Here is a 24,315-nt window from a genome sequence, read left to right on the forward strand (position 1 = left end):
GGTAGCTGTCAGTCAGTTACACGGCTCTGGCAAGAATCCTGTTGTAGGTCAATGCCTCAAACAGAATCCCATATCGAGCCCATTTAAGTGAGATATGATTTCTTTTGTACATACCATTGATTCTGTTCTTCCTCTGTGTGTTTTGTTTGGTTATTGCTGTTGAAATAATCAATGAATGTGCGTTGGGAAAAGAGAAGATGTACACTATAAATAAAAAAGTTGTGGAAACAACCTTCAAATTAGTTGATTTGGCTATTTCAGCCACACCTGTTGCTGACAGGTGTTTAAAATCAAGCACACAGCCATGCAATCTCCATAGACAAACACTGGCAGTAGAATGGCCTTACTGAAGAGCTGTGTGACTTTCAACGTGGCACAGTCATAGGATGCCACCTTTCCAACAAGTCAGTTGGTCAAATTTCTACCCTGCTAGAGCTGCCCTGGTCAACTGTAAGTGATGTTATTGTAATGTGGAAAGGTCTAGGAGCAACAACGGCTCAACTGCGAAGTGGTAGGCCACAAGCTCACAGAACTGGACTGCCGAGTGCTGAAATCGTCTGTCCTCGGTTGCAACATTCACTACTGAGTTCCAAACTGCTTCTGGAAGCAACATCCGCACAAGATCTGTTCGTCAGGAGCTTCATGAAATGGGTTTCCATGGCCAAGCAGCCGCACACAAGCCTAAGATCACCATGCCCAATGCCAAGCGTCAGCTGGAAGGGGGGGAACCTCGCCGTCATTGGACTCTGGAGCAATGGAAACGTGTTCTATGGAGTGATGAATCACACATCACCATCTGCCAGTCCTACAGACAAATTTGGCTTAGGCGGATGCCAGGAGGACGCTACCTGCCCCAATGCATAGTGCCACCTGTAAAGTTTGGTGGAGCAGGAATAAGGGTCTGGGGCTGTTTTTCATGGTTCAGGCTAGGCCCCTTAGTTCCAGTGAAGGGAAATCAACAACACAGCATACAATGACATTCTAGACGATTCTGTGCTTCCAACTTTGTGGCAACAGTTTGGGGAAGGCCTTCTCCTGTTCAAGCAAGACAATGCCCCCGTGCACAAAGCGAGACCCATACAGAAATGGTTTGTCAAGATTGGTGTGGAAGAACTTGACTGGTCTGCACAGAGCCCTGACATCAACCCCATCAAACACTTTTGGGTTGAATTATGTGTGCTAACACCTGCTCTCCCTTCCTCTCTCCCCCCAGATGGCATTCAAGACTCGCTGCAACAGCATGCACTTCGTCGTCGCCGAGGGCAACACAGAGTCAATAGAGTTCTACAAGCGTCGTGGGGCGGCCGACATCACTCTGGATGAGGGATGGAGACTCTTCAAGATCAACAAGAGCTCCCTCTTCAAGATGTCCTCCGGCTCCAAAGAGTGAGCTGGCCCCAAGACACATAGAAAGCTGGGGACAAGAGTGACAGACTTGTTCAATTTAATTTAAATTACTTAATTATTTGCCAGTCTTTCACTTCAGCGGTGGGGGGTGTGACTTCTGACAGGGGCATTAAGCATGTGTGTGCACAAACTTCCTCAATCTAGTCAATCATTTAGGTCACGTATTTTATCTGAAGCCATCGTTTTAGTAGTTGTAGTTTTTAATCAACGCACCTTAGGATTCCTAGTGTTCTCTCAGTTCTGCTAATCAACACACCTTAGGATTCCTAGCGTTCTCTGTTTCATTATTGACCAATATATTTTACTATTCTATAATACAGTGATTTTTTCTCTCTGAAGTTTGATTGTGTTTATGTTGGTGGTTATTATGTTCTATTGTGACTGATTTCTGTGGGGCTAGGAGGGAAGTGGAGTGAGTTCATTGCTTTACAATGAAATCCCTGGCCCCCCATTAAGGTGGACTTAGGTCAGGGGTCAGATGTGATGGGTCATGATAGTGTGGAAGGGGAGGGGACGGCTTTACAGAACATGCATCACTCCATATGCCCTCCCTCCCTTCATCCTCCGTCTGTTGTGGGAGTAATTTCAGAATGGTGACTGCACTGACCTTGGAAAGACGCCAAACTGTCACAGTATCTAATGCTCAGAAACACACACATCCTAGTCAGATCTAGCAGAAACCAGGGACGTAGAAATGCATATCAGTGGGATGTCTGGTGTTCACTGACCATATCTTGAACATTCACTGCAGCAATGCCTGAACAACAAACACAGCCAGAAACCAACACTGTAGTGGCCCAGTAGAGTTTAGAGAATATTACAAACACTGTCTCCTGTCCTCTCCTCCCCCAACCCCTTGCCCAGGCAGAGACAGATCCTCTTTACGGTAATCCTGGCAACAATCATCTCTAGTAGACACTTGTACTCCACTCTAAACTCTCATATGAACTTAGAAAATGTCTCCTGAAAATGTTTCTTTGGCATTACTCCATTAAAAACAATGAAGGACATCAATCTGGTAGGAAATGGGGCAGGACAGAGTGTGTACGTGACTTAGTTACCGTTGATCCACATACAGCATAGACTATAATACCTCCATCTGAGAGAGGGAGGGAGAGAGAGAGAGAGTGCGAGGAAGAGCGGGGAGTATAGGGGGGATTGAGAAGAGACAGCATCCCCAGACAGGCCATCATATTTTCATTCTAGACTCCCATGAGCCTCACTGAACTTCGAAACAGACTTGTTTATGTCCAGAGCTCTAAAAGGTGCCCCGTTACTGATTAACCATTGGCATCTTTTTAAAGACACACCAAGGAGATTCACAACCTTCTATTCTAGCACACACAGGTGTTCATCACTCTGTTGCACAAATACACACAATCATGACACCAGTGAGTCACAACCCCCACCGCATGATGGTCAAGGGTCAAGTTACACCAAGAGACACACTCCCACCCCTGTACCAACTTGCCTACCCCACAGTAAGTGTTGGTCGAGGAGTTGTGTTAGTAAAACGTTTACTGTTGACAGGAGAACAAGAGGAGACAATAGGACGAGGTGGATAATTTTATAATAAGGCCGTTTAATTACATGTAAAGATATCTTAGTAAAATCTTGCAGCAAGGCTCTTTCAGTCTGACTCCTAGTGAATCGTCCGGAAAAGAGGGAGTTTCCAGAATTGTTCAGTACTATATAGACAACAAGCAAAGTAGGTAGATCTGCGAGTCCGGCCTTCCGATTGGTCGATCTGGGTCTTGGGTAGTCCTGATCAGGCCTGGTGTCCACGTTCCATTGGTTCCTGAGAGTTCTTTGTCCTGAGGTCCAACCATGGGTTGGGTGTGTCTGTGTGATTGTCATGGGGGAGGGGAATTGTGGGTGCCGTGTATATGTCCTATGTGTCCAGCATATGTCCAAGAGAAAGAGGGGGTGTGTATGTTGTGTCAACTTATAGGTAATGTTGAGAAGTTGTTAAAACAAGTTACCAATATCTAATACAATTTCTTACAAATCCCCCTCTTCACGTCTCACAAGAGACGTGACATAAAAGTATATAAAAGACAAAACTAAAGGATAAAATTTGTCAGAAGACAAATTTTTGATTCCCTCTCTTCACGTCTCACAAGAGACGTGACATAAAAGTATAAAAAGACAAAGCTAAGGGATAAAATTTGTCAGAAGACAAATTTTTGATTCCCTCTCTTCACGTCTCACAAGAGACGTGACATAAAAGTATAAAAAGACAAAGCTAAGGGATAAAATTTGTCAGAAGACAAATTTTTGATTCCCTCTCTTCACGTCTCACAAGAGACGTGACATAAAAGTATCTTAGTCCTCAAATAGATAGACAGGTCCAGCTTCCCCATCCTCAAGCAATGGGAACATTTGGGCCCTTTCCTGATTAGGGTCTATGGCTGCAGTTATTACAAGAATGGCCGCAAAAACAGAAATTGATACTAGGATAGAGGAAACCAGCGTCTTATATTTACCAAAGGCATCCATCCATGAGTCCCACATAGTAGTGTCCACTCCAGAATGCTGTTTCATCTTACCATTAAGGGTACGAAGTCCCTCCAATGCTACAGTCAGACTCCTATCCGTAGCTGTGTTATTGGGAATGAAGGTACAACACTGTGCACCAAACATTGCACAGACCCCCCCCCCGTTCAGCCAATAACATATCAACCGCGATTCTATTTTGAAATGCCATCAAGGACGTAGCTGCCAATTGTCCATGGACCGCCTCGAAGCCTTGTTGAGTCCAATTGCCCAGTTTCTGGACATTAAAATGAATGTAGTTAATTCTGTCCACATTTTTATTAACTGTACACCACCAACAAAATGATGATTCAAACCCAGCTGTCACTTGGTCCGCCAGTTTATATTCATCTGGCACCCCCTAGGGAGACCAATAGCATCAATGTAAGTTGAGTCGTAAATGAGCAAGGACCAAAAAGGAGACCACTCCAATAGCTACCCCTGGAGTGGCCAACCACACATTAGTAAACCAAAAAACGAGAATATGTTAAACCCTCAGGTCCATCCCTCTATGCAACCTGTACCAGGTGGGCTCGTCGCCACCCGGGAACTTCAAACCTTCACAACAGGGAGGACAAACATCACTTTTTATTCATTCAACATCAACTACAGCAAACCAAGGGTCCTCCTCTGTCAGCCCACTCTCCTGCGGAAGCTCGTTTTCGTATCAGCCTCTCCAACTGGAGCATCAAGCAACGGCATCATACTAGAGGCTCCTTACACATCTGTAACAAACTTCTTCAAACAAGGTATGATACAGGCAACACAGAAATGAAAAACCACAACTAGTGTCAGAAATCCAGTAATCATCATTGCAGTGTACTTACCAAAACAACCACCCAGCCAGGGGAACAGTCCACTCTCCTCCACACCTGCAAGACCCTTCATCTCCACAGATAACCTTGCCAACCCACTCAGAGCTTTTGAAATGCTCCCATCCGGACTAGTATTGTTAGGAACAAACGTGCAACACTGTTACACCTCCCTTGTTGGCCAGACTTATGTCCAGTGTTAGTCTATTGTGTCTACTGGTTTGTGAGGCAGCATCCAATTGTTCAGCCATCCCTGTAAGTCCTGTGTGGGTGTGTTTATAATTGATCCAGACCTTTTGTTTTAACATCAACAATAGCTGGGCCAATGATGGGCATCAGATGCCACAGGCCATCATTCCTGGTTAATGTCTGGAATTCGTGGGGGACCCCTATTGGGACCCCCAACAGGTTGGTGTGCATGTTATCTGTACCCTCGGACCAAGGAGCGTCACGTTTCTGCCGTCTCCTGGGTTGGTCCCAAGCCTCTGTGTCCTGTGTAGCTCCCAGAAGTTGATTAGCTATAATAATAGGCAACGGTGGTATCAGACTGGCCAAAACACATGAGCAACGACAATTTCCTTTCAAAAATGGGGTCAACCGCCTGGCAGGTCCACACATCCACCATACATCAGCAACACCTCTAGTTCCTAGTGGTATTAGTGATGCAGGTAGTAGCAGGGAGCCTTCCATAGTCCATACCGCTACCTGTGCCAGGGATACAGCTGTTATATCCCCCATATGCCTTAACTCCCCACGGTACCTTCTGGGGAGGGACCACTGGGAACACAAGACTCAGAGTTTTACACAGGGTTGAATTTGGCTCGAACTTTTCCAATATGCACATCCAACCTTCCCCATTACTTAGGACAAATGGGTGAGCAGCCAGAATAGGTCTGGCATGTCCACATACGACACAGTCCTTTCTATTAAGTGTTTTGTAGGTCAACCACATATTCTCCCTTTCCTCATACTCAGTTTCAGTCCCCAAATGTTCACTATCTGAGATGTCTTTTATATTTATTATCTGTACCAGATTGGAGAGCTTAGGTGATGGCGTGGGACTTGGTCTTGAAGTGGTGGAGGAGGCCGGCTGAACCCTGGTCCGTTGGAACTGGTGGTGGTTCTGGCAGCACTGCGATGGTATCATCCCCATCGTATCCTGATCAGACAGCTCAGGACTACAAGCAGTCCTGTAAAACCCCACCCTCTCCCAGAGAACACATCATCAGCCAGAGATCAAGCAACACTTTCACTTCTATGAACGAACACAGTGAGGAAAGGTCGGGGTCAGGGAATTCTTCATTAAGGAGTTGACCCCTGAGCTTTATTAGCAACAGTTCTTCTCCTTAACTCTGTGATCATTCGGCAGTGACAGTGTGTCTCACCCTCCAAGTGCGATATGCCCCCAGGTCGAGTGATTCACCTTCTCCCTTAATTCACCTGCAATGTATAAACTCTTGGACATACAGGTCTGGTTAGCAAACAGTTCCTCATTTGTTCTTTCTGATTATATATTTAACTTCTATGCCTAATTTTTTAGCTATAAATGTTTAATTTTAAATAAGTTTATTATCCAATAGGCCCCATCCTTTCCTAGTCCACAATGTACCCTCCTTCGTTTGATACCTGGCTCTGGCCAGGTATCAACCTTACCTACTCTAAATAATAACTTAGTACATCATATTCTAGGAACGTCCCTTTTATTCCCCGCATATCCAATTCTCCCTTGGGCGTACATTCATATCTATTCTTTTCCAATTCTCTGTCAAGTGGCTTATCTACTTTGAAATGTATCTGTGCTGCTTATATATGTTAACCCCTTTCTCCTATCTTATTTCACAGCCTACCTTGCTCATTTCCTGGTCCACCCTCCCCACTCTGCTCTCAAACCTTCAAGGTCTGAACAGTGCGGGGTAGACCCATCTGTCTGCCTTTTTGTAATAATAGTCAATAACAACTGTGTGCTCCTTCACAATATTAACTAAGTGTCTCACTGTTTTGACTTTATCTGCATGGATTTAAAAATAACCACAGGTCTTATAGTGTCAACCTTTAAAGTCCTAACATAACCTTAATTAACCTATCTCTATCTTCTAATGGCCAATACAAATGCTTACCTTATGGTCAAGAGTTATAAACTCTATTATAATCAATTTACCTCAAAACTAGTATCCCAAATGACACAATCTCATTATTCTCACCACATTTCCCCGCGAGTGATCAAGTCGCCGGAAAATGCAATGGAAACAGAAAACAGGTCAAAATGTTACACCTACATTCGTGTTCCATATCTAAACATACCAAAAGAACCCTTTATCTTCTCAAAGTCCCTTGCCTAAATAAAACTCAGAAAGTAAAACTCCTATTCCCATATGAGTGTATTCTTTTAAGATATCTTATCTCTGGGTACACGGAAACCCTTAACCTTAATGTTTACTCCAAAAAACAAAATTATGTCACCAGCATTCAACCAGTCGGCTGGGAGACCATTGGGTGCTGCAATACTGCCATCTTCTGTCCATTCTCTGCATAGCTCTCCACCCACTCTTATTCAACCTTCTCAATTTGAGCCATATTAGTTTCTTATTTTAACTATTGTTATCTAAATTTTTAATTTTTTAAATTTTTTAATCTATTATTACCTAGTTAGACTAGAGTGTCCGTGACATATATCCATGGGGATCCGGTTATAGTTATTCTATTAACCATGTGAAAGTGCCCAGGGACACCCCAAATGTCAGTAGGAATATCACAAATAAGGGGCCAGATATCCCTAGCCTTGCCCAGGGAGGGAGAAATATCCCTCTAACTGGGCGAGGTTCCTTTATCAGGGGAGGCGGAGTTTGATTCCGCATCACCTGAGTCAGAAATGTCTTCATTTGGAATCGAATTTAAGCTGTTTAAATCAGCTCTGACTTCTGTCAGTGTTCTAGAAGGGATTGGGGCTGGAGTGCAATGTGTGAGGTGGTGCCAAGGTGCGCCTGATTTACCTTTGACCTGGACTGAGTGTGAAGTAACCTCCCTCACTTCGTACTGTCCAGTCCACCTGGGTTCTAGCCACTTTCTCTTGTGGACATTAACCCCACCCAGTCACCAATTTTTACCTTCCGTGTGCCAGATCTCCCTTCTGCTTCCCCGTTGGACCTTATGAATCTGTGTGGAGAGAGCTGCAGAAAGTTCCGTCAATTATCAAACATTACAATTTGTTGTACATCAAGGGCGGGCATATGACCTCCCTTCCTTGGTGGACCAAGCATGACTCCTCCAGCCATTGTCTCATGAGGAGAGAGATGGGTGCCTGCACCTGGAGAGGCTATCATGGCCAGCAACGCCAGGGGCAGGACTTCAACCCAAATCAACTTCAAACCTGCACATACATTTGATTGGCGCGTTCCACGAGACTTATGAGATTGTGGCCTGTACACTAACCCCATCATTAAACAACATCCATTAATCAGTTGACATTTACACATCCGACCCTATTGGTACATGGAGCGTTTGTCATTAAACAACACACATGAGTTCGGTTTGCAGCCACTTAATGACCTATTTTGCATCCTCCCCTGCTGTTGGTATTGCCTCAACCCATTTAGGGAACCTGTCTACCATAACTAACAGGTACCTTTTTCCATTAGTCACATTGTCTTTCCCCATATCTGTGTGTGTTGGTGAGTGGTTCATTCCCCAGGTCAGGTCTCCGTTTCAGTTCCTGTGCAGCTCTTTCTGCACAGGAGTGGGGTAGACCTTCAGCATTGAGTGCGTCTGCCATGTTTTTGTCAGTGTTGACAAATGTGATGTGTGATTGTGTGCATTTATTCTGGATTTTCGTTTTCCTTTCAGCGCTGAACGTGAATTCTTTGCTCATCAGATATGCTGCAACCCCATGGTGGGTGTGGATTTCCAATGGATGGCACATTATCATGTGGGCTGTTTTTCCAATAGCTTTTGCCACTGCAGCCACATACCTGGAGCATGTGGTTTGTCCTTCTTCAATGTAGTCCAGTTTGGAGGAGTGATACCTCAACACTCTTCTCTCCCCCTCTAGGTTCTGGAAAAGGATGGATGATGTAAATCCTTCCTTTTCAGAAACATCCAGATGGAACTTGTTTTTTTTAGTCAGGTGCTGTTAAGGCTACTGCCACTTAGAGATCTGTTTTCAAGAGTGCAAAAGCCTTTGATGCTTCAGTAGTCCAGGTCAATGATGAGTGTAGGTTAGTGGTGAGCAGCTTCAGGGCCATGGAGCATATTCGTCAGACATGCCCTGGAAGGGGGGAGGTGATTGCTGAGTGAATGGATTTTGAAAATAGGGAGGTGGTGCTTTTTTCTCTCCCTGTGGCAGTTCTGGGTATAGATGGGTGGGGGCCGATGGGGTTGCTGTGGTGGTAGGTGGGCCATCATTATTATTGGGCCTGCCCTCTTTGGTGTCAGTTGGTGCTCCAGTGACCACTCCCATCGTATCAGGTTTCCGGTAAGGGAGAGCTTTCCTAATTTCCTCAATTGCCCATAAAGCTATTCTCATCTCAGCCTGTGCCTTTTCCCTTTGCTTTGTCCCTTCTTTTTTTAAATAAGTGACTCTTATTCTTATCAACTTCACATTCTATCCCTTGCTTCACTGCTTCCTCCAATTCTTTCTCCATAATGAGGAGTTGCCCTTTTGATGGGGCGACTCCACTAAGAAAACCTGTTTGAGTCCATCTCAGCCTCACTTCCTCCCAAATCTTTTTAACGGGTTTGTAGTGTAATTTCCCGCCTGCTCTGTCTTTCATTCTCTGATCTAAATATTCGTTGAATTTGTGTTTGGGGACGATAGTCGTGGTCATTTTGTCGTTAAGCTATGTCTGGGTCTATTATTATCTTTGTATACTTTAGCCCGTTACTGATCGAAACCAGCGATGTATTTTTCTTCCCCTCTCTTCCCCCAGTCTCGTGTCCGACTCGCGTGGACAAAGGATTTTATTGCCGTGTATTCGATGAATTATTTTCGTTTTCCAACAATATATCAGCTATATCTCTTTGAAACAATATACGAATATATTCACGCGCTCCTGTTATAATTGGAATGACAGTTTTAGGTACTTTTAATAAAAAACATTATTGCTTTTCGCTAATTTAATTAATTAAATACTTTGGCAAAATATTTCAGAAGTTTCCTTTGGGGACAATATACTAGTAATTCAGGCGCTCCTGATATAATTGGAATGGCAATTATATGATATATAATTCGAAAGATATTATTTCTATTAACTTTTCCGATTTAATTTGAACTTTTTCCGATTAATTAAATACTTTGCCAAAACATTTCAGAAATTTCCTTTGGGGACAATATACTAGTAATTCACGCGCTTCTATAATAATTTTCAAATTGATTCTCACCCTTAGGGATTTATCAACAGCAGGAGAGGGAAAAATCCGGTCAACTCATCAGCAGAAAATAGTTGCTTCACAGCAATATATACACATCGACACGGCGGTCACTTTAGCACAGCCTCAACTAGCATATGGCTAGTTAGTAGCAATTGGTCTCGTGGAACGTTCAATCCCCCACATTGCGACAACACAACTTACACATACAATTACAACACAACTTACACATACAATATCACATTAGATTTCTCACGTAACACCTAGCTAAGTATAGCTACTGCACGACTATTTGAATTCACATTAGATTTCTCACGTAACACCTAGCTAAGTATAGCTACTGCACGACTATTTGAAAACACATTAGATTTCTCACGTAACACCTAGCTAAGTATAGCTACTGCACGACTATTTGAAAACACATTAGATTTCTCACGTAACACCTAGCTAAGTATAGCTACTGCACGACTATTTGAAAACGTATTATATTAATTATGGATTCTTCACGGTACCCCTATCTGATCGACTGTCAAATATGGCCCGACTGTGTGAATCGTTATATATTTTTATTTTTATTTTTTATGGGTCTTCACGGTAACACCTAGCTGATTTGCCAAATCTAACTACTGCCCGGCTATTTGGATCCCATCTTTTAATTATGGATTCTTCACGGTAACCCCTACCTGATCGACTGTCAAATATGGCCCGACTGTGTGAATCGTTATAAAGCTTATTCTTCACTGTACACCTACTCGATCAGCATACCGCGTAGTGCCCAGACTATGTGAATAAGTCTTTGACCTATTAATACTTAGATATCTGTACACAATGCCTTAAATTCTAAACAATTCCACATAAATTTAGCAACAATTCACTCACCACAGTACTCCTGATCATTGAATTTAGATATTGGCTATAATACAATATACAGATTTTGGTCAAACGGGCATCTGCTCACCTCTTTAGTTTCGAGCTCTTTGATCAGTTTCCTGTGTGTGTTGAATCGCGATTCTCCCTCGAAAAGGTCACCTCTCCTCTGGATAAATTTCTCCCTCTCGTCTCCTGTCCGATGGATTTTCTATTGGGCCGTATACAAATATGTTTTGACCATCCTCTGCTTCCAAGTTTGTTAGTAAAACGTTTACTGTTGACAGGAGAACAAGAGGAGACAATAGGACGAGGTGGATAATTTTATAATAAGGCCGTTTAATTACATGTAAAGATATCTTAGTAAAATCTTGCAGCAAGGCTCTTTCAGTCTGACTCCTAGTGAATCGTCCGGAAAAGAGGGAGTTTCCAGAATTGTTCAGTACTATATAGACAACAAGCAAAGTAGGTAGATCTGCGAGTCCGGCCTTCCGATTGGTCGATCTGGGTCTTGGGTAGTCCTGATCAGGCCTGGTGTCCACGTTCCATTGGTTCCTGAGAGTTCTTTGTCCTGAGGTCCAACCATGGGTTGGGTGTGTCTGTGTGATTGTCATGGGGGAGGGGAATTGTGGGTGCCGTGTATATGTCCTATGTGTCCAGCATATGTCCAAGAGAAAGAGGGGGTGTGTATGTTGTGTCAACTTATAGGTAATGTTGAGAAGTTGTTAAAACAAGTTACCAATATCTAATACAATTTCTTACAGTTGGCTAAAGCACTTCAAGATGTGGGACCAGGCCAAATAGTAACTTTCCATATGTTTTTCTATGGTTAAATGTATAAAAAACAAAATGTACCAGTCAAAAGTTTGTACACACCTACTCATTCCAGGGTTTTTCTTTTCTTTTTACTATTTTCTACAATAATAGTGAAGGCATCAAAACTATGAAATAACACATATGGAATCATGTCGTAACCAAAAAAGTGTTAAATCAAAATAAATTTTATTTTTGAGATTCTTCAAAGTAACCACCTTGATGACAGCTTTGCACACTACTGGAATTATCTCAACCGGCTCCGAGGTAGTCACCTGCAATGTATTTCAATTAACAGGTGTGCCTTGTTAAAAGTTAATTTGTGGAATTTCTTTACTTCTTAATGCCTTTGAGCCAATCAGTTCTGTTGTGTCAAGGTAGGGTTGGTATACAGAAGATAGTCCTATTTGGTAAAAGACCAAGTCCATATTATGGCAAGAACAGCTCAAATAAGGACAGAGAAACGACAGTCCATCATTACTTTAAGACATGAAGGTCAGTCAATCTGGAAAATGTCAAGAACTTAACGTTTTTCTTTTAGTACGTGTGTCAACTTTTGACTGGTACTGTGTTTCCAATATGTATTTTATAAACAATACAAAACATACAAATGACTACATCATACAAACATCACTACATCACTCCTGCCCACTAGCCCCCACCCCTAGCAACCTTATGTTCTGCCACATGGCCTCAAACTACATGATTTTGTTTCTCTGTCGCCTACACACTTTCAAATTTGAGGTAATAAATAATTTGAACTTTCCATTGCGTGAACGACAGAGGATGGGCTGATTTTCAGTTTGAGTATTCAGACCTCTTACCTTTTTCCACATTTTGTTACGTTACAGCTTTATTCTAAAATCAATTCAATAGTTTTTTTCCCCCCTCCTCGATCTATACAGAATACCCTATAATGACAAAGCAAAAACAGGTTTTTAGACATTTTAAAATAAGAAATATCGCATTTACAAGTATTCAGACCCTTTACGCAGTACTTTGTTGAAGCACCTTTGACAGCGATTACAGCCTCGAGTCTTCTTGGATATGACGCTACAAGCTTGTCACACCTGCATTTGGGGAGTTTGTCCCATTCTTCTCTGCAGATCCTCAAGCTCTGTCAGGTTGGATGGGGAGCGTCGCTGCACAGCTATATTAAGTCCTCTTCAGAGATGTTCAATCAGGTTCAAGTCTGGGCTCTGGCTGGGCCACTCAAGGACATTCAGAGACTTGTCCTGAAGTCACTCCTGCATTGTCTTGGCTGTGTGCTTTGGGTTGTTGTCCTGTTGGAAGGTGTACCTTCGCCCCAGTCTGAGGTCCTGAGCGCTCTGGAGCAGGTTTTCATCAAGGATCTCTCTGTACTTGGCTCTGTTCATTTTTCCCTCGATCCTGACTAGTCTACCAGTTCCTGACGCTGAAAAACATCCCCACAGCATGATGCTGCCACCACCATGCTTCACTATAGGGACGGTTCTAGGTTTCATCCAGACGTGATGCTTGGCATTCAACCTAAAGAGTTCAAACTTGGTTTCATCACACCATAGATTCTTGTTTCACATGGTCTGAGTCCTTTAGGTGCCTTTTGACAAACTCCAAGTGGGCTGTCATGAGCATTTTACTGAAAGTGGCTTCCGTCTGGCCACTATACCATAAAGGCCTGATTGGTGGAGTGCTGCAGAGATGGGAGAACCTTCCAGAAGGACAACCATCTCCACAGAGGAACTCTGGAGATCTGTCAGTGACCATCGGGTTCTTTGTCACCTCCCTGACCAAGGCCCTTCTCCCCCGATTGCTCAGTTTGGTCGGGCGGACAGCTCCAGGCAGAGTCTTGGTGGCTCCAAACTTCTTCCATTTAAGAATGATGGAGGTCACTATGTTTTTGGGGACCGTCAATGCTGCAGAAATGTTTTGGTACCCTTCCTCAGATCTTTGGAGCTCTACGGACAATTCCTTCAACATCATGGCTTGTTTTTTTTGCATTGTCACCTGTGGGACCTTATATAGACAGCTGTGCGCCTTTCCATATCCTGTCCAATCAATTGAATTTACTACAGGTGGACTCCAAGTTGTAGAAACATATCAAGGATGATCAATGGAAACGATGCACCTGAGCTCATTTTTGAGTTTCATAGCAAAGGGTCTGAATACTTGTATAAAAACAGAAATACATTAATATATTTGCAAAAATGTCTAATAACCTGTTTTTGCTTTGTCGTTATGAGGTACCGCACCTGCAGTCTCTAACTCTGAATGATCGGCTATGAAAAGACAACTGACGTTTACTCCTGAGGTGCTGACCTGTTGCGCCCTCTACAGCCACTGCGATTATTATTATTATTTGACCCTGCTGGTCATCTGTGAACATTTGAACATCTTGTCCATGTACTGTTATAATCTCCACCCGGCACAACCAGAAGAGGACTGGCCACGCCTCGGAGCCTGGTTCCTCTCTAGGTTTCTGCCAAGGTTCCTGCCTTCCTAGGGAGTTTTTCCTAGCCACCGTGCTTCTACATCTACATTGCTTGCTGTTTGGGGTATTAGGCTGGGTTTCTGTATAGCACTTTGTGACACTGGCTGATGTGAAAAGGAAAATACATTATGATAGTGTGTAGATTGAATAAATGTTTTTATTTAACCCATATTTGAATAAAGCTGTAATGTGGAAAAAGTCAAGGGGTCTAAATAATTTCTGAATGCACTGTATAACCACATTAAGACATCTTCTACATGACGTCTGTCAGGGTTGTGTGCGGAGAAGTATCGGAGTCAAGCGCAGGACACAGGTGTTGAGCGAAACCACAGTGTTTTACTCAAAATATAGGCAAAAGTTCCACAAATGGAAATAATCACAAACACACACGTAATCATCACAACCACTAACGCACAAACAATCACGGACAAAACAGAAATGAAAGCCAGAGGGTTAAATAGGGAACATGATGGGGGAATTGAAACCAGGTGTGTAATATACAGACAAAACCAAACCAAACTGAAAAATGGATCGATGGTGACTAGAAAGCCGGTGACGTCGACCGCCGAACACCACCCGAACAAGGAGAAGGGCCGACTTCGGCGGAAGTCGTGACAACGTCATGAAAAATACATCTTATTGTGGTTGATATCTGATTGAACTACCAGTTATCAAAATGCTATTTAACTAATAGAAACCAATCAATATAAACAAGTGCATATTGTATGTGGGCAATGCACCTATTACATATAAGACACTACAATTATAAAAAATTGGATTAATGGTCTTTTTCAGCAGGGTTTGCATGATTCAGCCTCGCACACTTGGTAAACAACAGCTGGCAGAGTGCACCAAAGTGGGTTAGAGTCTTGTGACATGCTGTACCCAGTCAACACACTGGATTCGGGCCTATTCCGTTTGAGACTCGGCATGGACTCGGGAGGTGGTTATACTAATATATTTGAGACTTGTGTATTGCAGTTAATTTAGTCTTTGACCTAATATGGGGGGGCATCGTTTACTATCTAAATTAGGGGTTCTTCAACTTTTTCAGGCTGGGATCCAGAAATTCTGTGTTTTCCATGGAACCCAAGCTTATGAAAACATGCAACTATATGTAAGTATTGGTTCATTCAATAGAACGTATGCCAAAAACAAGTGCAATATAGACAAAAACAAATAACAATGAAATGAAATTCCCGTATAAATACAAATGTATGTTTATTTTTCCCCATTAAAAACTCTTACATCTGTCTAGGTTGGAACTGTTAAAATACAATAAATCATTTTTCATTCTGAACTAGAATAAACTGATTGATCACATCACACAGATGTATAACAGAACACACAGGCTTAGTTTTTGATAGGGTTGCAGTAAGTAACAGTACAGGTGAAAAATGATCAGGCCTACTGTACATCTTACTGTAGAAAGTATTGTTGAAAAAAAGGTCTAGGTTACAACTGTTGCTGTTAAGATACAATAAATACTTTTATTTTGAACTGGAATAAACTGATTGATCACATCACACAGATGTAGACCATAAAACAAACACACACACAGTCCTAATGAGAGGTGTGTGGCTGGTTGAAGTTTTCAACAAGTATGTTTATTCTGGGCTCAGGTTTTGACAGTGCAACCCTGGGGTCATGCTCAGCATTGAGTCTGTTTCTGTACTTGTTTTTTAGGTATGTCAGAGTTGAGAACCCTGACTTGCATAGGTATGAGGTGCCAAACTGGATCAGAACATATACTGCTTTCTCAGTCAGGCAGGAGGCCACTTCCTGCTGTTGATGATCAACCCATAACTGTGTGAGTGTTTGCCTCAAAAAGCATCTTGCTTCAATCAGCTTATTCCAGAATAAAATAATTACTTCCAATTTAACAGCAACAGTTCCAACATTGACTTGTTTTCAACAATAACTTCTACAGTAAGATGTACAGTATGCCAGATCATTTTTCATATTCATCTGTACTGTTAGGGTTGCACTAAGTACAGTAGCTAACTTACTTGCTTTGGCTAACGTTAGCTAGCTATTAGCGATAGTACTGTACTCCCTTATTACTGCTTATCATCACCTGTTAGAAAATTACAACAATGCTAGCTGACTTACTTTTCCACTGTCGAAGCACTGTTTCCTGAAGCATTGTGCCCGGACAAAGAAAGTGGAGTGGTATACACCGTCAGCGATTGTAAATGGAGCTTCGTAGTATTCTATACCCTGAAGAAAGGTGAAGTATGAACCCACCCACACCCGTGAACACCTACTTATCACCTTGAACCTTATTCCCATCATTCTCCTGATCCTTAAATCAGAGCTTATATGAGGCTGATGTTTCTGTAGATTTAGTTTAACTAAAACATTAGATTGTGATTATAAAGACAGAGGTTAGAGTACTCTAACAAGCTGACTACACCGCTCGCGTCGCGTGTGCTGCAAAATACATTTTGAAATCTATATTATTCAATTGTTGCACACACACTGGTCGTGCGCGCCAACGAGCGTCTGCGTTGCCAAGGGCTAAAATAGAAGTCAGTTCTATTTGTGACGCAGATCGCGCTGCAAGTCCTGCCTCTCCCATCTCCTCATTGGTTTATAGAAGCAGGTACCCACATGCCATCTCATTGGTTATACCCACGTGGGTGACTGAAAGACGAAATAGGTTGGCGGCGGTAATGCACCTAATTTATGAAAGTTGCCAATCGCAATATAAAGTCAAGAGAAGAAAAAGCCTGGAAGGAGGAGAGATGACTAGAAACGATTCGGTTGACCGTTTTGTGTGTGGATTAATTGGTGGAGTAGAGGACCTTGTGCATTTCAGGTCAATATTTTTATCCCAGGACAAACTTCTGATCCACTGGAATTGTGATACAGTAAGTGAAATAATCTGTCTGTAAACAATTGTGGGAAAAATGACTTGTGTCATGCACAAAGTAGATGTCCTAACCGACTTGCCAAAACTATAGTTTTTTAACAAGAAATTTGTGGAGTGGTTCAAAAATGAGTTTTAATGACTCCAACCTAAGTGTATGTAAACTTCCGACTTCAACTGTATCTAATCCTGGATAGACTGATGTTTGTGTCTCTCCCTAGATCATTCCAGATCCCGGGGGTTAATGCAACAAAAAAAATCCCATCTCTGATCGATTGTCTGGGGCTAAGTTAACCTCCCCTTTCATGTAAAAATAAGCCATGACCATCATGCTGTTAGGGAAAGAGGATCATATTGTAAATGCATTCAACTACGATTTTGAGAAATTTCAGTCCCCTTAGGCTTTCCGGGGTCCTCCTGGGGATCATTTTTGAGAAGCTCAGTTCTGCAGAACCCCCAAAGGTCATTCTACTCCAAAATGAAGCTGACGTGGAAAAAAGGGTTTCCACCTCCAGAAATTAGCACAATAAGATTTTGGTACAGTTTTACAAATTATGTTGTTGTCGGGAATTAACTGGCTTTCAAGTGTTTTCCGTGAAGAATTGTTGTGTATTGAGTGCTTGCACACTGCCCTACAAAAGCAGACAGTAATTACGAGAACAGTAAAACTGAGAAATTAATTTTCAGTGACCAGCCAAATATGTTATATGTAGAAACAGTGCTAATGCACTGATGTATTATCTTATAAATGAAGAACCTTTTTATTCACAAACCATGACCACTGATCTGACCTATGACCAATCAAATGCTGATACTGCCTTTGAATGAACTTAAAATATGGGTACTGCAAAAGTAAAGTGCATTATCTAAATGTGATTGTTTTTTCGTTTGATGGAAACAGTTTGAGAGTTCTAACTACATTCCAACTGTAATTAATGGTTTTATGTAGTGGAGTTGTTTGGAATGTTTATTGTAGTTTTTTTCATGTATGCTGGTAATAGACCTTGTTGACATTCAAGGACACCTTGACTTGCATTACACTAACTGCAGAAACATTTTCTTATGAAACGTGATATAGTTAGAGAAAAGGATTCCTGTAAACGCACCCCACTACAAGCAGGAAACAAATTATGGACGAACCAGAAGTGAGACATGTTTTATTCAGTGGAGGCTCCTCAGAAAAGGGGGGAGACCAATGAATTTCATAAGTGAAACTTTTAAAATTATCCTTTTTAGATAAAACTATACTAATTAATTCAAGTCACCAAATAATTTATTAAAACACAGTTGTGCAATGAAGGTCTACAGTAGCCTCAACAGCACTCTGTAGGGTAGCACTGTCGTGCAGCCAGAGGACAGCTAGCTTCTGTAGCATCATAGAATTCAATACAAAACCTAGGAGGTTCATGGTTCTCACCCCCTTCCATAAGACGTCCTCCAAGCCAGATAGCATTGCAGTGCATAAAATGTGGTAGTTGATTCAGAAGACAATAGTTGAACAGTTTAAGAAATTAATTTCTTCCAAAATTAAGGAGAAGCAGGAGACAGCGCTAGCTATATTTCATAGTATATATTTTTTTCACTTAGCTAGTGTCAAAAGCAGCTAGCTAGTTCAGCCTACATAAACAGAGTGGGGTGCTATGTTAGCTAGCTGGCTATCCAACACTGGAACTCTTCCAAGGCATGGTAAGCTTTATACATTTATTGCCACCGGGCCAACCGGTGTAACTGCTAAACTGATTGAGGCTGACTACACTGTTCTGCATGATTGAAGGTTTGGCTTTTCACCTAGTTACAGACAGCTGATGTGTTCTGCACTGAAGTCCACAATTGAAGGGAAAAGGTGAGAGGAGGAGAGTGCATAGATGCGAGAAGGAATTACACACACCTTGGGGTGTGTATGTGGCTATGAAAATTAAATGTTTGTGTGATCAGGGGTGTATTCATTGCGCCGATTCTGTTACAACATTCCTTAAATGGAAGCAAACAGAACGGGGATAAACACACCCGAATTTGTCCAATAGAAACTCTCGTTTGCAACTGTTGGACAAATGATTACACCCTAGATCAGCTAGATGCAGGCAAGAGTCTGCAAGGCAGTATTATATGTGTCACTGTCGGTCTCTTTGACTACTCAATTCTCTCTACCTGTGCACCTACGTTGTAAACTTGCATTCATAGGCTAGGTTGTAGCAACCTCATGATGGGTACAGGGAAAACTAGAGTATCATGTAGTAGCCTAAACCTATCGATGTTACATTGAGCTGGGCAAATGGAATATAAATGCGAGTCATCCAATGTGCTGTGATAGAAATAAGGCCTTGATCATAAAAATTAAAAAAAGATCCCTCATCTTAAAACATCTCAGACCACCACTGGTTTCATTGTAACCCTGAACGATGACCGAACTCGTTATCTTTTGGGCTAACCTCATTAGAACATAATATTTCACAAGTTGAAGGACCAGACATGGTTTAGAATATTTGAAGAAATGGATGTGAGTAAGAGGATTCAGTTGGGAAGAAGGGACTGGATGAAGTCAATGGCTGTAGAAGGATCCAGAGGGGGTGGTCTCTGTAGGTTTTGGATTGGAGCTCAGGTAGACATCAGTCAGGCCAATTGTAGTTAGGCTGCTGTGGTAAGGGTAATCCTCAAAAAGAGAACTCCAAGTTAACCTGGAGAGGAAGTGAGTTCTGGACTGCAGGTGCTGAATGTTTGGCGGTATAGCTGAGGTAGTACAGCCAACCTTAGACCCCAGGAAAGAGAGCATAAGTGACTGTGCGAGGAAAAAAACTCCCTTGAAGGAAAACCTTGAGAAACCAGGCTCTGCTAGGAAGACGAGCCTCTTTTGGCTGGTTGGGTAGGATACGGGGCATGAGGTAGATGGTGTCTGAAATGAAGTAGGGACTGGAGGAGTGTGCCTGAATTAATGCAGCTTCAGAGAGATGAGCATATTGTGTGCTGTCCTGTTGTCAGAGTGGATGTAGGACCAGCGGCCAAGGAGTTGTACAATGTGGTCTTGGACACCACGTTAGGATGCCATGGAAGCGGCAAATTGGTCAGCAGGGTAGAATTTGTCTCAGATGGGAATGGAACCATTGTCGAGAGGCGATGGAACCAGAGTCTGTGATGAATAGTGGATTGGATGGATAGGCATGTTGATATTGTCTGAGCTGCAGGAAGTAGGTGAGTGGTTCATAAGGACTGGGGGTAGCCGGAACAGGTAAACTGGTGTAGTTCTCCCAAACTAGTCGGTTTTGCTGTGTTTGATGTGAAGGTATCTCTGGGGTGGTGGACTTCGGTGCGTTGAGGCCCTTGACAAGAAGGGTGAAAGGGAGGAACACGAAGATCCAGTAAGCAACTTGAGAAAGAAGTTGATCCCGACCAGGTATGTCCAGATGGAGGATGTCCGCATGGAGAGGAAAGAGCTGGCATGGGTGATGAAGGCAGACATGGTGACCACGTCATTGGAGGGAAAAGGCAGGTGATAGATGGTATGGAAATGTCTCCAGGCTTTCCAGTAAGAGGACAGTGTACTTGGTGCAATGGCTGAATAGGATGGAGTGGTGTGACTGGGAGATGAGGTGAAGGAGTGGATCGGTCACAGGAAGGTCATCATGGAGTAAAGAGGGACTGTTAGGGGTTTTGCATACGGGGCCAAGCGCCTGAGGCAGGACAGAGAATCAGCGATTGAGTTACATTGGCCGGGTACATATGCAGCTTTGAGAAGGAACTGATGGGTGATATATTCCTAAGATGTCTAACCTGGCAAACTCATGATAGGGAGGGAGTCAGAACAACCCTTGTTGATGTTTACCATAGAAGGTTGTCAGAATGGATGAGTATGGCCCTTCTGTACCATTCGTTCCCCCAGAGAGAATCAGCGACGACAATTGGGTACAACTTGAACAGGGTGGAGGAAGGGGCGGCAGGAGAGGAGACAAGTTCAGGAGGCCATGAGGCAGCAAACCAACAGCTGCTGTAGAAATCACATATCTGATGGAAGGGGCAGCGTCGGTGAACAGCTGTAAATCGTCGGGACAAAAGACAGTCATCATAGAAAAAGGTGATGTCGTTCCAATGACACGGCCTGAGCTCCGAGAGGCACGAGGGGCCGAAAAACACAGTGTGAGGCAAGGAAGGCACCGAAGCGGCCAGGGAGAGGTGGGACAGCCTTGAGGGATGATCCTGATGGCATAATTCAGGTGGCCAAGCAGTGAACGCAGCTGACGTTTATTGCAGTAGGGAGGTTCCAAGGACAGGAGGGAAATGCACTGAAGATTGTTGACATGGAGGCCTGAAAGGAGACAGCGTTCCGTATGATGCTGAGGAATTCAAGGCGAGTAGAGGGGCCTTTCATTTTCTCCTCAGAAGTTGTAGAGGGCCGGGGCTGGAGGGGATTAATGGGCACCAATAGTGAGGAAACCGTCAAGGAGAACAAAAGACGGTTTACATTCAGCAAAATCCAACATAGGGCCTCGGCTAAGGAGTTGAATATTCAAGGGCTGCTCTTACATCCAGAAGTCAGGCGGCCAGAGAAGTATTACCGCCTCTCCCAGCAGACTCCGAAGAGATGCCAAGTGTCGGGATGGAGGGGCACCACCTTGAAGGGGGAGATGTCAGCCTCATCAAGCCAGGCACCATGGCCAGCAAGTAATGAGCGCAATGTAATGGTTGACCGTGGCGTACTACAAGGGGAAGGCAGGACTAGGGACTGAAGCTTCATGGGGGGGATGGAGAGATTGATCATTATACGATTCTTGCCACAATACTGTCAGGGTGGCAATTCCGAGGAGAATGGCATGGAGGAGAAGGGGGAAATCATAAACCCCTGCTTCACCTCCTTGGCCAGGAGGGAGGAGACAACTTCTGTCTCGTCAAGTGCAGAAGCAAAGAGTGCAAGGAGTAGAGACCGGGAGAAGAAAAAAAATCCGTCCATCAAGCAAATCGGACAAAGGAGGAGTCAGGGTGAAGGTCCAAGTCCGCAGCCATGGCTGTGACATTGATGGGGGTGGCAATGTCACAGCTGGTGCTTGTTGAGTTGCTAGGCAGCTGTGTTCAAGGCAACTAATTAAGTGTTACATTCAAGTCTGAATTTTCTACTGAATTTTTGTTCTTCCTTAACACATTTTAAGGATAAACTGTCAGAACAGGTTTAAGCAAAGTACAGTGTCGTTGTTTTCAGGACAATATACCCATGGCGATAGGTGGGACAGGAGACAGGTAAGAGTAATGGCAGCCACCCTACAAAGACCAAGCGCAGTCTACGCAAACAGTGAATCTGAGAAAAATGGATTTAAAGATTTTTTTGCTGCCCAGCCAAATATGTTTTAGGGGGAAACAGTGATAATGCACAGATGTATTCTCTTATTATGAAGAAACCTTTTATACATAAACCATGGCATATGACCCCTAAAATGCTTATACTGCACTCTGCCTTCGTATGACCTTAAACAAGTTCATGGGTAATGCTAAGGTAAAGTGCTGAATCCACATTCTAAATGTGTTTATCCAACTTTTGTTTTCGGTTTTATAAAAACAGTTTGAGAGTTCAAACTGCATTCCAACTGTATTTAATGGTTTTATGTAGTTGAGATATGTTACGTGTTTTATTGTAGTAGGCCTAACCCTCAATAATCTTTGTGCATGCTGGTTATGCATCTTGTTAACATTCATACAAGGACACCTCACTGCAGAAACATTTTCTATGAAATCATGTGACTTATAGGTATAGAAAAGGATTCTTGTAAACACGCCGTAATAAAAAAAAGGAAACTATGGACTAACCATAAATGTTCTGTTACTAGCAAATGATTGATTTCATGAACCTTGTTTCTTAAAAGCTACACCTGTTAACGTGGGATATTAAGACCTTCTTCAGGTGCTTGATTGTTTCTTGCTTTACTGGGAAGCTTAGCAGAGGCAGACATGCTCTGGTTGTTTAAGTTGGTGCAGGGTGAGCTGCACACAATGGACTTCCTGCTAGGGCCTAGCTGTACGATCAGGATTTTTATACATCTTACATAACTGATTATGCATCTTGTTGACATTCATCCAAGGACACCTCACTGCAGAAACATTTTCTATGAAATCATGTGACTTATAGGTATAGAAAAGGATTCTTGTAAACGCTCCCTAATACAAAATGGAAACTAACTATGGACTATCCAGAAGTGTGACATCTGTTTTATTGTAAACCCTAAATGATGAATGTAAACTCTTGTAAATTTTTACTACCCACATTAGAACATTATAATATTTAAGGATGCAAATTGTCAGAACAGGTTTAAGCAAAGTTTGAGTTTATTTTTATAGGGATAGTACACATTAAGCAATGTTTCAGTAAAATTGCCTATGCATGGTCACTTTAATAACTCTACATACCACCTCAAATAACCGGTGCCCCCGCACAGACTCTGTATCGGTACCCCCCTGTTTATAGTCTCGCTATTGTTATTTCACTGCTGCTTTTTAATTATTTGTTACTTTTATCTCTTGTTCTTGTATTTTTTTTAAACTGCATTGTTGGTTAGTAAGCATTTCACTGTAAGGTCTACTACACCTGTTGTATTTGGCGCATGTGACTAATAAAAATTGATTTAGCCAGACAGCTAATTTTAAAACCACAGTCCTTGGGCAGGTTATTAAAAACAATAGACAAACAATGAGCAGTGAGCACATGCAGAGCAACATAGAACACGCAAAGCGTAGCAAGCAGACAGAGCAATAGCACAAAAAGCAACAAAACAAAATACATAAAAGCAGCAAAGTGTTTCCACACCTCACAAGCTACAGACAGTGGTGGAAAAAGTACACAATTGTCATAAGGCGCTACAGAGGATAGTGCGTACAGGCCAGTACATCACTGGGGCCAAGCTTCCTGCCATCCAGGACCTATATACTACGCGGTGTCAGAGGAAGGCCCCCAAAATTGTCCGGCAAGCGGTACCGGAGCGCCAAGTCTAGGTCCAAAAGGCTCCTTAACAGCTTTTACCCACAAGCCATAAGACTGCCAGGACCTATATAATAGGCAGTGTCAGAGGAATGCCAATGAAATTGTCAGAGACTCAAGTCACCCAAGCCATAAGACTGCTGAACAATTAATCAAATGGCCACCGGACAATTTACATTGACACCCCCCCATTCATTTGTTGACTCCTGTAACCATAAAAGCCTTG

The 24,315-nt window shown here is 42.8% G+C and overlaps 1 protein-coding gene across 2 annotated transcripts in view; it reads left to right on the forward strand.

Annotated features, from left to right (window-relative positions):
• LOC129859066 (diamine acetyltransferase 1-like) overlaps positions 1–14,430 on the forward strand; it is a 63,295-nt gene extending 48,865 nt beyond the window's left edge. Inside the window, exons 6-7 of one of the 2 annotated variants that reach the window (XM_055928416.1) lie at positions 1,214–1,386; positions 14,018–14,430. In XM_055928416.1, coding sequence (XP_055784391.1) covers positions 1,214–1,386; positions 14,018–14,039 — 195 coding nt within the window. In that variant the 3' untranslated portion in view covers positions 14,040–14,430. Of the gene's footprint in view, positions 1–1,213; positions 2,422–14,017 lie in introns of those variants that run through there. The other variant, XM_055928418.1, reaches the window with a different exon arrangement.
• The last annotated feature ends 9,885 nt before the right edge of the window (positions 14,431–24,315 follow it).

Source organism: Salvelinus fontinalis, chromosome 7 (genome assembly GCF_029448725.1).
Source record: "Salvelinus fontinalis isolate EN_2023a chromosome 7, ASM2944872v1, whole genome shotgun sequence".
Taxonomy (NCBI): Eukaryota; Metazoa; Chordata; class Actinopteri; order Salmoniformes; family Salmonidae; genus Salvelinus; species Salvelinus fontinalis.